Source organism: Cynocephalus volans, chromosome 2 (assembly GCF_027409185.1).
Source record: "Cynocephalus volans isolate mCynVol1 chromosome 2, mCynVol1.pri, whole genome shotgun sequence".
NCBI lineage: Eukaryota > Metazoa > Chordata > Mammalia > Dermoptera > Cynocephalidae > Cynocephalus > Cynocephalus volans.
The window spans coordinates 44,743,343-44,757,662 of NC_084461.1; the positions used below are offsets into that span (position 1 = coordinate 44,743,343).

The following is a 14,320-nucleotide window of genomic DNA, read 5'->3' on the forward strand; positions in this document are numbered from 1 at the left end:
GTATATGTGATGATTTTATTGTTATTCCGTCAATATTATACCTTAACTATGGATTTTTAAATAAAATTTAAATGTTTACAGATACATACTAGCAAATGAATAAGCTCCAAGATATTCATAAATCACCCACAACGTCAAATTCTTAAAAAATAAGGTCTTTTCTCTCCTCTTCCAGTTCAACAAAATAAAATTTATAACATGTATCTATCCTCCAGATAAAGTTATCCTTTAAAGCATACACATTTTCTCTTAAGAAAACTGTTCTCACAATCTTCAAAGTTTAAAAAAATAAAAGAAAAACTTTTAATTAAGCTTTTAGATAATTCAAAATCTACCCATAACTTTCATCACTCTTCTTGTTTCTAAAGGCAAAAAATATTTACTCAGTGTATCTCAAGAAAAGGGAGCATGGAGTAATAAAGATACCAATTGATAAACATTAAATTGAAACCACGTGGAAACTTGGCAAAAGGATCAGGACAACAAAATTAAAATTTAAAAATCAATCTTTTTGAATTTGTGGCAGCTGAACAATCCAAAAAAATAATTTCATGCTGTAAACTTGTGCTGTTCAAAGCCTCTAAAGTAATATTTGCTTTTACAGGGGAGTGTAGCTGGAGCTGACAGTCTGGGGAATGCTTTTAGTGCTAAATGAAACCTTAAAAGGCTTCTTTTTCTTTTGCAATTATTCATTTCTTGAGTTCAGTGAAACGTGTTGAGTCACAAAGAATGATCTTATTTTATTTTTCTTTTCCCCTCAAAACACAATGTTATAAAATAAAAGTTATAAAAAAAATCTACTTCTAGCAAAAGGGGCGTTAAAAAAAACTGCAAGTAGTTTTCTTACATTCAAAAGCAACTGAATGTAGTAAATTACTGTATCTGAATATCCTATTTTTGCACCACATTTAAATTGTTGGAGCCTGAAAAAGTAAGTGCCAATGCTTGATTCAAGGAGATATTTATCACATTCTCTAAAGTGATGGGAAGAATACACAGACACAATAGGGATTACAAGTCTCTTTGATGAAGTCTCCCTGATTTGAACCTGTTTTTTCCTCTTTCATGGAACAAGAGATAATCGCCCTGAAATAAATATTTCCCCCCTTTGAAAAATGATTCAAACAAAAGATAATTGGACAAAATAAAGTACTGCATACATAGTTAAGGTGGGAAATAACAAATACAAACAGATAAAACACTAAGATTATATTTCTCCACTCTATTTTCAAAAGAAAAAAGGTAATGAGCAGACAACCACTTGTAATTTACAAGCTGAAGTCTTCCTTTGACAACCCACAGATCAATTAAATCCTCTTCAAATTAGTTTTGATGTGTTAATGTGTGAGTCCCCTCCACCTCTCAAAGTTTCCATGGACTATTACTGGGTTTTTATGCTGGCTTTCCACTGAATTGTTTCCAGTGTTTTGTTGCATGTTAATACAAGGTCATTTAAAACTGTGTAAATACAGAGAGAAGTAATTTGAAAGCAGATTATTTGCTGCTATGCTTTATTTGCTCACACTATTTTCTGCTTTCTACTAGTTAGTAGAAAATACTTGAATCTTGATTAGTTTTTCTCTTCCATAGCTGTATTTGTAATTTAGCAATACTAAGATTATCAAAATATAGCAGGTGGCCATATTACAATTTTCCACAATGTGTTCAAAAACACCTAGATTCTAAAAATTGTTAACCTTATCTGTCACAAATACTTAACTCTAACACAGAATGATGAACAGGTAAAGAAAGAATATTTTAAATTTATGACTGGGTAATTCTTTTTGCATATGATGGAATCCAAAACAATACCTCAGTTTTATCTGACAGGGAATTACTGTCACGTTTGCCTCCCCAATGCTTCCTGTTGGGGGTGAGTGGTCTATTCTTCAGCATGACAAAGTCTGATTTCTGAATGGCTGGTGGTGTCAAAGGGCCATTAGTATGCTAAGCCTTTTAGTAGCATGGGATAGCTCCATCCTGCTTTCCTCAATTGTTGCAATTGGGCCACGTGACCAACTGATGATTTCAAGGCAAGCTTTGGAATCTCGATGTCTTCCAGAAATTAATATTCTTTCTGATAATATAATCTATTACCTAATATAATCTATTGCTCAATTTTTTAATGCCTGAAAGGAGTGACAATCTTAGTGAAACTCCTGAGCAAGGAGAAAAGAGAAGACTCAGCAAACAAAATTGCTAGCTTCTCTCATAATTAGTTTTTAAAAGACTCTAAAAAGACAAGTCTAATTTGTTTGGAAAACCTGTTGACAGCTTTTATCATGTTCTTCATCACTTTCAAAAGTGAATTAACTACAAAAAGTTGTGTAGTACTTTTGTTTGTACAGTCAAGTCTTTATTTCTTTATTTCTAGCACTAACATATCTTTTCATTTCTTGAAAACATTCTTTTTATGCTTATTAACTGCCAGCACCCACAATACAATGAAATAACCACTAAACAACCATTTGAATATTAAAGAAAGTGGACCATCTGGTCAGATTTTATACTGACTGATTACTTATTTTATTGTCTTATGCTTACTTTACATTTAATCTGCAAACCAATAAGTTTGTTGAAATAGTACGTTTAGCTCCAAAAAAGATTTGAAAGGTGATACATTTTAGATTAGTCTGCATATGGTTTCAAAAGAGGAGACTAGATGGGAAAACTGATCACTTTCTTGGCCTTGCAGAAATAAGATCTGTAATAGCACATGTGATTTGGTTAGAGGGGTATTCCAAGAATATCAGCTACATATGTATTCAAATGCAGAGAGAAAATGCCTTTTAAAGTCCAATGCACAATGTTTTTTAGATTACTGACATTTATGTTATCCACAAATTTGCTTTTATTTCTAATGGGCAAGTAACTGAGAACTGAGCAAATCTTTACACTTCTGGATAGCAGACTGGCTTGCTTTTCAGAAAGACTGCTTCTTTTTTTTCCCCCCCTCAGCCCTCAGCACACAGCTAAACCACACATCCCTGCTTCCCTTGCAGTTAGGTATAATTATATGACTGAGTTTCAGCTATTAGGATGTACTTAGATAATAGTATGTGCTTCTGATAGGCCTGGTCCATAAAAGACTCTAATATGTGATTTATCATGCCTTTGATTCCAGAAATACTTTACAGGAGAACCAGCAATCAGTAATATCTATTTTGGGCTTTATGTGAATAAGAAATAAATATAATATTTTTAAACCATTACACTTACATCTTGTAAGTGGAGTAGTGTCGAAAATAAGAAACTTTGTGATGCTGGCTTAGTGACTGGGCATCAAACAATGAGAAAACTGATACCAGAGGCTGGTAAGATAGATAATTATGATATCCAGAAGCAAGTCACATTGGTAAAACTGTCTCCAACAAGAACTTGGAGGAAGACCATGAAATCACTGACCCTGTAGCACTAGTGGTAGTGACTGGAAAAAGTAAGAGCAAGCTATCACAAGAGACCAATTTGCTCAGAAAAGAATCAGCCAGTCTGCAAACAGAAATGAAAGAGAATAAAGAAAGTCCAGAAATTTGATTCCTCCTAGGACTGGAAAAGTCAACTGCTTCTAAACCTTATAGAATAAGGAAGAAGACTGGGGGAAAGAAAAGGCTTTGAGCAATAAAGGGTCAGATGGTGACTATATATCCTAGTTTGCCCAAGATAGTCATGATTTATACTTGTGGTTTCTGCCTATATATTAATTGTATTTATGCAACTCATTCTGAGCCAAAAATCAGATTACGGATGTGGCCTTCCCACCCAAAGTCCATGTGCCCTCAAGGTAGTTGGCCAAGTAAGAAGAGTAAAAGGCGTAGCATAATATATTTGCCTATTGCTATGTAACAACCACCCCAAACTTATTAGTTTAAAACAGAACCATTTATCTACTTACGATTGAAAGAGGTTGGTGGGAATGTCTTGTCTCTACTCCACAAAAAATCAGCTAAGGTCACTCAGTAGCTGTATTTACCTAGAACACTATTTCCCATAAAGATCAAGAAAACAAAAAAGTGAAGGAAGCTTGGGAACTATGTCTAAGAAGGACCTTTAGGTGTGGTTACTGATTCATGGAACTGATTGAAAAGCACATAAATCAGAAATTTACTAGATTTTAAAGGAATTGAATTCCTTCAACACAATCACAAACTTGGGCACTTAACAAGCTTCAGCAATTATCAATTATCAACATTTTGTCACTCCTTTTTTTAATATATGACATTTTATTATTATTATCTCACTATATTAACATACTAGTGAATACACCAGATTGCATTTTCTCAAGTGAGGAATGGCAAATGAGGCATAGGTTTCTTTGATTTCCCCAACAACATCAATATCATCTGTTTTTTGGAGGATTCAGTTTCATATGATGTCTGTGATACTGTCCACAAGGATACCAAAGGTGTTTAGTAGTAAAGAACATTTTGCTAAGTTGTTCTACCATGAGTCCTTGCTTAAGGTGTTCACCTTTTTCTTCTAATCTGGTTTTAAGCACTTGATCATGTGTTTCTTTATTATTATGCACAGGATCTGGTCGGGGGATAGGTTTTGTGTGTTCATATGGAATGTCCAGAGAAGGGTGATACTATCATCCTGCCATCAGATGTCAAAGCAAGCTCTACTTTACAATTATAGTCACCTGGAAGAGAAGAATATGTAGATTTATGACAAACAATATAAAGCTCTATTTTGTACTGGAAATGAATGTTTCAAGATAGTTCTCTTTGATATCACCCATTTTACTGCTGCTGCTGCTGCCATGGTGTATCAGGTGGTAAGAAAAAAAATGTTTTGAAGAGAAACTGCCTTTAATATCTGCTTCTAGGCACACCAGTTTTCACCCTGCTCGACAGGTCCTCAATGCAAGCCCACCATCTTTTCTCACCACTTATTTCTTATGTGTACAAATACACACAGACACACACACTTTTTTTAAAGCAGTATATTTCTCATATGGGTAAAAATTTAGATTCTGGAATTTGATGGACTGGGTTTCATAATTTGTCTTTGTCACTTCCTAAAAGTAACCAGCTGGGGCAAATTATTTTGTCCTCATTTGCAGCACAAAGAAAACATTATACTTAATTTTCAGAATGATTAAGGATTAAATGAGATATGCAAAGCACTTAGCAAGTTATCCAGTACATAGTAGGTATATAACATTTGCTTTTTTGTTTTTAATATGGCAAAAAGTTTGTATGATATATAGTAATATATTGGTAGAACTTTGTATAGTATATAGTACTAGCACAAGGAAAAGACTGATGGATGCTGCTTGTGGGGTGGAGGAAAGAGGACATTAAATGAAAGAAGAAACTGTTAATCTAGGTCTTGAAGGCTGCATTTCAATTTTCTAAAAGGATAAGATTGTGTAGAGGGCATTCAAGAGAAAAAAGCGATGGCATTTTGGGTACATACAAAGATACAGTGAACACTTGTAATTTTTTTGTGGCTGCTGACCATGTGAATCCCCTTTGTATGTTTGGAAAATTACCAACTTATGAATATTGATGAGAGGTGGGGAGTGCCTCACATCAAGAAACCTGAAAATAACACATGCCCTTTTCATCTCCTGTGCAGCTAGGATATGAGCATGTGACCCAGATTCAGGCATTCAGACACATTTGCCCTGGATTTTGGATAGGGAGTCATTGATACCAAGGGCCCAGGGAAGAGGAGAATCCAAAACAGACACAGGAGGTGGTAGTGGTAACTGTCGGTGGGATGGTTCCAGTGGGATGGTTCCAGCAGTGGGATCTAGGCAGTTGTGCATTTGTAGGATAGAGCACAATACTAGAGTCACCATTGGTCTAGTTTTTGTGCATAACTTGGCTTTGGTCCTGCTTTCTGCCTAGCTTCCCTTGTTATTGCCCTTTTAAATTTGGCTCAGTTCTTCAGACCTTCTGTTGATTCTATTTCCTACTCAACATGTTTTCAGTAACTTCCTTTTCTATAGCTGCTGTAGGTTTCTGTTGCTTACAACTAGGAATAATGATAGACAAAAAAGTAGAACAGGACAAGGAAAATTGGTAGTAAGTGGTAGATGTGGGGGTTGGGAGCTTGCAATTTTGGATAGGGTGGTACGCTGGACTCTTACCAGCTTGCTATCAAATTCCTTTCCTGCTCTGCCATTTCATGAGGCACAACTTCTCCAGAGTTCTCTTAATTTCTAACTTCTAGGTAGGTTTAACTAATGGGAAATACTGGAGATCGGGGGGTGAGTTGGGGCTATTTATCCCCTCTCGACCGCTTGGGAGGTAGGGTTATCCTTGACAGTGGCTGCATTTTTTCCATGATTCTAGTTCCTACTGGACAGCCTCTCGTTCCCTTATCCCAGCTCCTGTTGAAGAGCTCTTGCTATGGTTTCAGATTCCATTGAACACTCCAGCTTTGGAGCTCTGGTGACATCACTTATTCCCTATAGTGCTTTAGCCCTAGTGGATGATAGTAGATCCTGCTGATTCTAATATCTGAGTTGCCTCATCATCTTTCTTGTTTGTCTCCTCAGCAATTTCATTACCTGTTAGACAATTCCCTTGAATTAAATGCCCTGTTTGAAATACCTAAAGTGGCTTCTGTTTTTCTGCCAGGACATTGATTAATATCACTGAAACCTCACTGAAAATTTGACATTTGATCAAAAACTTAAAGACAGCAGGGAGTTAGCCATGTTGATATGTGGGGAAAGTGTATTCCAGGCAGAGAGAACAATCGATGCAAAGGCCCTAATGTGAGAATATGCCTGGCATGTTTAAGAAAACAACAGAACACCCCAACATGTTTCAGAACTTGTGTTCCAATGAGAGAGAGGAAGTCAAGGAAAACTCCAAAGTTTTTAGCTTAAACAACTGAAAGGTTAAAGTTGCCATCAGCCAAGATGGGGAAGGTTTAATAGATTTGGGGGAAATCAGGAGTTCAGTCTTGGATGTGTTAAGTTTGTGACATCTATTAAAAATTAAGGTGAAGAAATTAAGTAAACAGGTGGAAATAAAAGTCTGCAATTCATGAGAAGGAACTGGGCTGGAGATAAAGATTTGGGAGCTGTTGGTATATGGATAAAATTTAAAGGCTATTAAACTGGTTGTCAAGAGAGAAAAAAAGAAAACCAAAGACTGAGTCCTAGACATTCCAACATTAATAAGTTGGGGAGAGGAGGAGCCAGCACTGGAGTCTAAAAGGGAGCATCCCAGTGAAGAAAAACCAGGACAGTGTGCTATATGGAAACCAAGTGACGTAAATGTAATGAGAATTGAGTAGTCAATTGTGTCCAATAATAGGTCAAATAATACAAAGTCTAAAAATCGATCCTTGGTTTTAGCAACACAAACATTGGTGACCCCAAAAGAGCAGTTTCAGTGGAGTGATGGGAGGAAAAGTGTGACTGGGGAGGATTGGAGAGAGAATGGGAGGAGAACAATTGGAGACAACTCTTTAGAGGAGGACTGTTGCAAAGATATGAGGCAGTGGCTGATGGGATAGACTGGGTCAAAATAAGTTTAGTCTTTTAAAATGGGAGAAATGACAGCATGCTTGTGAACTGAAGAGAATATTCCAGGAGAGAGTGAAATATTTACAGTGCAAAAGAGAAGTGGCAGATTTGTTAGAAAGATTGTACGCAGGTGGTTCAGGATAGGTATGGTGCACAAGTAGCGAATGGATTAGATTTAGATAGGGGCATGAATAGTTCACCTTTGGTAACAGGAGAGAAGGTAGAGTATGTGAGTGTGGCTGCCGATAAGTGATATGTGGTAGTGGGTATCTGCAGAAGGGTACTTCTGATCGTTTCAATTTTCTCAGTGAAATAAGAAAGTCCTGAACAAGAAGTGAAGAACAGAGGAGTCGTGAGTGTAAGTAAGAAAATGATCATAATAGTTGACCATGAAATTTCAGGTGAATAAGAGGGGAGAGTTCTTACCAAGGGAGAGGGGAACAAGGAAATAAGGTAGGGTCAACAGATTGACAGTTTTTATGGAATGTAAGAGTGGTTGAAGTATCCAAGCTCCTTTCACCTCATTATTCCCTCACCAGAGTATAGATCTGTCCTCATGATCTGAGTCTTCACATTTACACCTAGGCAGCAGGATGGAAGGAATAAAAGGAGGGAAAAGGAAGTGGGACTGCTATCTATGTTTAAAGGGATTCCCCAGAAGTTGTCACATGATACTTCCCCTTCCATCATTGGCCGGAACCAAGTCACATGGCTATTCCTAGCAATAAAAAGCCTGAAAAATAAAATCCTAATTCCAGAATCCAGTAAAAAAATAACAGGTTCTATTACAAAGGACAAAGGGGAGAAAATATATTGGGGTAGGCATTTCTTTGGTTCTAAAATGTGCATTTTCCTACATTTTACCTCTCTGAATTCAAGATTTATAATTGGTAGTGTCATGGTTCAATTATTGCATTTTTCTTCTTTCTTAATAGTACAGAAAATAATGATGCTTTTTAGAGCTGATGACATCTTTTGAAAGAAAGATGGTAATATTTTGCCGAGACACAGAATACTGGAGGGGAGGAACAAATTTGCTTGGGGAAAGGGAAAGAAATGTAACTAATATAAGAGAAAGGGAAGAAATATAATTAATTTGGTTTTCTACAACGGTAAGTTTGAGATTGACCTACAAGCAGTCGAAAATTTAGGACTGGAACTCTGGAGTAAGATGGGGCATGTGATCAAATTTATGAAAATTCCTCGAGTTCTTAGGAATTTTGATTGTTTGTACTCTTTGTTTTCCAAAAATAATTTCAAGTGGTAGTTTTTCACTATAGGTAGAAATCATTTTATCTGTTGCCAAAGCTTCAGCAGCCCTGCCAGATGTCATAATAATTTTATAAGACAATAAGGTATTAATACAAAGTTTTCAATTAAATTAGCAGCAAAAAATAAGATGTGATTTAGAAAATTAGTTTGTAGCCAATAAGTGATGGTAGAATTTTGTCATATCTATAGTGATCTTACGTGAAACTTCTGATAGAAATGTCTGGTTTTAATTTATTTTTTTGTGGATGCTTTATTAAAGACCCATGTGCAAGGGGAAAAATTAAAAACAGACAACTTCAGATCCACTGTAAATTTCACATGCTATCAGAAAGACTAAGCTAAATGTTTCTTTTGACCACAGTGTATGAAATGCAAGCAAAAAGTAAAGTCAATTCACATTTAATACTCCTATTTGAAATAATAAAATGGTATTTGGACTTACACATTCTATTAAGCTTATTGGTAGAATCTATAGTTAGAATGAAATTGAAAAAAATTAATACATGCAGCAATGATTTCTTTTCTAGTCTCAGTTCTATCTCCTATATTTGAAATGTGAGAAATAAGGAAATCAGAGGGGTTATTAATTTTTTTTAAAATGCAAGCCTGGTAAAAGGGAGATTTATGCTTTGGGTTTCTTGCCAGACCACTAAGGTCTTCAGGAAATAGCACTTGATCAAAGAGGAAATTTAAGAAACCAATAAGATATGTAGACCTGAGAGAACAATCACATTATTAAACATGTGTACAAGCTTCTCCCAAGCAAAAATTACAAAAAGAGACAGCACTTTATTATTTTTGACATTGTTAAAGTTCCAGTTAGCTTCATTCAGTCATTCATTTATTCTACACAACCTTTGGTGCCTGTTTTGTGTTAAGGACTAGGCTAGGTACTAGGAAAAAGATCAGTACAAACATATATGAACCTTGTCCTCAGATAAGTTACTTTACATTGTGGAGAGAAAGACAACCACATTGCATTAAAACTGAAGCACGGAAGGTGCTATGAAGGAGAAAGATGTGGAGCTAAGACAGTCTACAATAAGAGTGGACCAGGTTAGGGAAGTTAGAGAAGTATTTTTTGTGTAAGAGCATTAGAAAAGATGTCTTTTGGCTGTAGAATATTTAGCAAATGGAGGTTTAAACAATTAAGCCATTTACTATCACATGTAATGGGAAGTCTGGAGGTATGTTGATCAGGGTTAATTTAGAAGTTCATTCAGGGTTGGCTCAATGACGTCTTTAAAGCTTTAGGCTTTTTCTCCCTGCTCCTCCATCCTCTGTTGTTGGCTAAGTTATTATGCTTATGGTTTAGGTGAAATTGTAAAATTAATAAATAACTAAATACACACATCAAGTTTTTCTGTTTCATTATCAGATCTATATCCTGCACGTAAGGTCGGGAAGGACATCCAGCTGAGGGAATTCAGCAGAAGTTTAAGAGAACCAGAATTTCTACTGGAGTGTATTGTTTCTGATGCTGATCTTAGGTCTTGGGCTGTGTCAAAAGCAAAAAGACCAGAGAATGGGATCTTCCCTGAAGATCCCAAATTTGTAGAAGGGACCGGGATAGGTGGAAGTGTTGGGTTTTGATCAATGAATAAGGCTAGGAACGGAATTACAGTAAATTGCCCTTATGAGCATTGGGACACATAAGTTACTCCTTGATATAGAAAATCTTTACTATTATTTAACCCAAACATCAAAGCCACACTTGAGCTTAAAATTCCCCTGAACACAGAAATAGCCACACACAAATACGGTCAACTGATTTTTTGAGAAAGATCCAAAAGTGATTCCATGGAAAGATAGTCTTTCCAACAAAATATTGCTGGAGCAACTGGATATCCACAAGCAAAAATCTGAACCTTGGCCTAAACCTTACACCTTATTAATTAAAAACTTAACTCACGAAAATTAACTCAAAATGGACTTAAATGTAAAAGGTAAAACTAGAAAAGCTCTAGGAAAAAAAACAGAAAATCTTTAGGACCTAGGGTTGGGGAACAGTTCTTAGACAAGATGCCAAAAGCACAATCTATAAATTTTAAAAATGAATAAACTGGACTTCATCAAAATTAGAAACAATTGTTCCGCGACAGACTCCGTTAAGAGAATGAAAAGACTAGCTACGGATGGGAGAAAATATTTGTGAACCACATATCTGATAAAAGACTCATACCTGGAAGATATAAAGCTTGAATCCTCAAAATGTAATAGGAAAAAAACAAATAATGCAATCAGAAAACAGGCAAAAGACATGAGACCTCTAACCTTGTATAGAATATACAAGGGTACTTCATAAAGTTCGTGGAAAAATAGAATTAAAGATAATATGAATTTCACCATGAAGTTTTTGAAGTACCCTTATACAGATGGCAAAGTATATGAAAAGGATATTCAACATCATTAGCCATTAGGGGAAAGTAAATTAAGACCACGAGTAGATATCGCCACACACATTATTTATTTTAGCTCAGCTAGAATAAAAACAGTGAGTGACAATACCAAATGCTGGTGAGGATATGGAGAAACTGGATCTCTCACTGTTGGTAGAAATGTAAAATGGTACAGTTACTCTGTAAAATAGTTCAGTGGTTTTTTTAAAAAAAAACTAAACATACATGTATCACATGACCCAGCAATTGCATTTTTGGACATTTATCTCAGACGAATGAAAATTTATGTCCACACAAAAACCTGCAAATGATTGTTCATAGTAGTTTTCTTTGTAATAGCCCCAAATGGAAAACAATCAAAATATTCTGCAATAGGTGAATGGTAGTTTCATATTGGATAATACCTCTCAGCAATAAAAAGGAATGAACTATTGATACATGCAACTCCGTGGATGGATCTCAAGGGCATTGTCTGGCATGAAAGAAGCCAATCTCAAAAGGTCACATACTACATGAGTCCATTTATATAACATTATCAAAGTGTCAAAATTATAAAAGTGGAAACAGAGTAGCAGTCACCAGGAGTTAGGAGGGTGGGTATTACCCTAAAAAGTAGCACCAAGGAAATCTTTGTGGTGATGGAATAATTTTGTATCTCGATCATGGTGGTAGTTACATGAAATGACATATGTGACAGAACGACATAGAACCATACAAACATTTTATATCATTGTCAGTTTCTTGGCTTTGATACTGTACTAGAGTTATATAAGGTGTAATCAGCAGTGGAAACTAGGTGACAGGTACACAAAACCTCTCTGTACTATCTTTGCCACTTCCTGTGAATCTATAATTATTTCAAAATAAAAAGTTTAAAAGAAAATTCCCTCTGAGTCATCTCTCCACCTTCCTCCATACTGTGCATTTCCCCTTTCCCTGGACATGACTTTCTCTTTCTCCCTTTCCCTTATGTATTGCATTTTCTTCTAATTGGCCATAATGCAGAACTGAGTCATTCCCCATCCTCCTGTTAATCCTATTCATTGAATTAAGGGTATGTTTTCATATGCTTAATTTTAAAAGCAAAAATGTTCTAACTCTTTAAAACAAATTTCTTAAAAAACAAGGCCCGTGAACTAACCTGCTTTTTATTTTATATAATCCACTGTTAATAATTGTTTTTTAAGGTCAGAAGCCCACAATACACACGTTTCCAACACTTGTGTTGTAAGAAAATTTTTGTTTTATATGCACAGAGCATTAATAATATTCTTGGTGTCTATGGGTCATGATCACACATTCAGAATTTACTGGAGAGACGGTGATAACAAATATTATTTTCCATTGGCTTTTCATATAGAACTACACATTTAAAAAAAAATAATCCTTTGCCAGGCCACGTGTCCAGATTTTTCGTTTGGAAAACATGATCATTACAACGACAGAACATCGCACTGAATACAGCCCTGTCCTGAGGGCTTGCAAACGGAATCTGGCAACACTTTGGAAAAGTACTACTTTGGGTTCTCAGGGACTCAAACAGCCCTCTGGCTCTACTAGTGGGCTCAGCCCCAAATATTCTGAGTTCTTTGAAAAATTATGAGTTGCAGGTGTTTAAATTTTCAAGTATTTCTTTTGGTCTTTTCATTACTATTGTAAATAACCACTTCTAACAACCAGCAAGGTTTACACTTTACAGGGGTAAACTCTCTTCTGCATTTTTCTTCCATCCATTTCAACCAAACCTTTCACCTCTTCTCTAAACCCCGTACTAAAAAGAAAACAAAACCCCAAAGGATCCCGTTACATTGCGGTCGCACTGGCTTGAGAGCGAAGGAAGTTAGTCCCTTGCGGTGATCCGTCCTCCCGTCCTGATGTTTGCCTGCAGCAAGATGGCGGCGGTCTCAATGTCAGTGGCGCTGAGGCAGGCGATGTCGGGGAGAAGGGCAGTGGCTATAGCTGCCATTTCCGTTTCCAGGGCTCTGACCAGGTAAAAGAATTGTCAGGCTTCTTCTTCACGCTTCTTAGGTCTCTTCACTTTTGCGGAGTCTCTGCCGGCTGAGTCCCGGAGGAGGCCTCGGAGAAAGCGTCCTCTGCTGACCCTTTCCTCAGGAGATGGCTGGCGGATTTGGGACTAACTGTGATCAGGGGTCGCTGGCCAGGCGAGTAGGGGCGTGAATGCGTGGAGGGGGAGGAGGACCTCTGGTTTCTTGGAAACTTTTGGCCTGTGGCTGAGGGAGAGGGTCTGCAGGAAGGGTTGTCTGCAGAGCTGGGCGCCGAACCCTCGCCCCTAGAGAAGGGGAGGAGTCTCACTGATTTCTCTCCCCACTTTCCGCATCTCTTCCATTTGTCACCTGTTTGCCCACCACTCCAGTCCTTACTGGAGCGTTAAATCCCTGTCTCCCTTTAAGTGGTTAGTGATTGGGTTTCTGAACAGAAAGATTGTTTTATTCGTTAGTCTGGTTGGGAGAAAAACATGTTTGGAATTCAATGTTGGTAAAAATATCACTGCTGGTAATATTGGAAGGTAATTTTTAAAAGGCTGATAGTAATGCTGGGAGATTTACCATGTACGATTTTATTAAAGCCTCACAAATCATTTAGAGATTGTATTCTTATTGTTTTGCCTTGAAGCATTTTTGTAATGGTGATCTTTTTCGACTGCACTACTTAATCCTCCATTTCCATATTTTCCCAAATTTTCCTGAATTTATTATAGTACTAATACTATACACACACCTTAGCATTTTTTATCTGCCAAGTATTATGTTTTATCCTATTTTCATAACTTGTTACTGTGAATATAAGCCATGGGCTTCTATTGAGTGTCTACTGCGTGCTGTGGAGACTACGCTGAATGCTTAGAACAAAGATGGAAAGACTGGATGGACAGATGCAAAGTGGATGGGAGGAATGTGGATGGTTAAAAATTGAAAAGAGAGTCTAATAGAATGATAATTAAGTTAATGTAATATTAAAATAAATATAAAGGGAATGCAGAGAGAATGAATTAATTAGAAAAAAATTTTGGAGGTGAGTTTTATCAAGGTTTTAAATAGTTGGTGTTGGGTGGGAAAGAGGAAGGTGTCCTGGGTAGGGTCGGTGGCTTATAAAAAGGCTTGAAGGCAATAGTATAGCGATACATACATGTATAGAGTCA

At 36.6% G+C, this 14,320-nt stretch overlaps 1 protein-coding gene and 1 pseudogene across 2 annotated transcripts in view; one reads left to right on the top strand and one right to left on the bottom strand.

The window, feature by feature from the left end:
* Window positions 1-4,336: 4,336 nt before the first annotated feature.
* On the bottom strand, window positions 4,337-4,761 carry LOC134370490 (large ribosomal subunit protein mL42-like; annotated as a pseudogene).
* Window positions 4,762-13,033: 8,272 nt separating this feature from the next.
* NDUFS4 (NADH:ubiquinone oxidoreductase subunit S4) overlaps window positions 13,034-14,320 on the top strand; it is a 115,927-nt gene continuing 114,640 nt past the window's right edge. For both annotated transcript variants that reach the window (XM_063087431.1, XM_063087432.1), the window contains exon 1: window positions 13,034-13,150. In XM_063087431.1, coding sequence (XP_062943501.1) covers window positions 13,035-13,150 — 116 coding nt within the window. In that variant the 5' untranslated portion in view covers window position 13,034. The remainder of the gene's footprint in view (window positions 13,151-14,320) is intronic.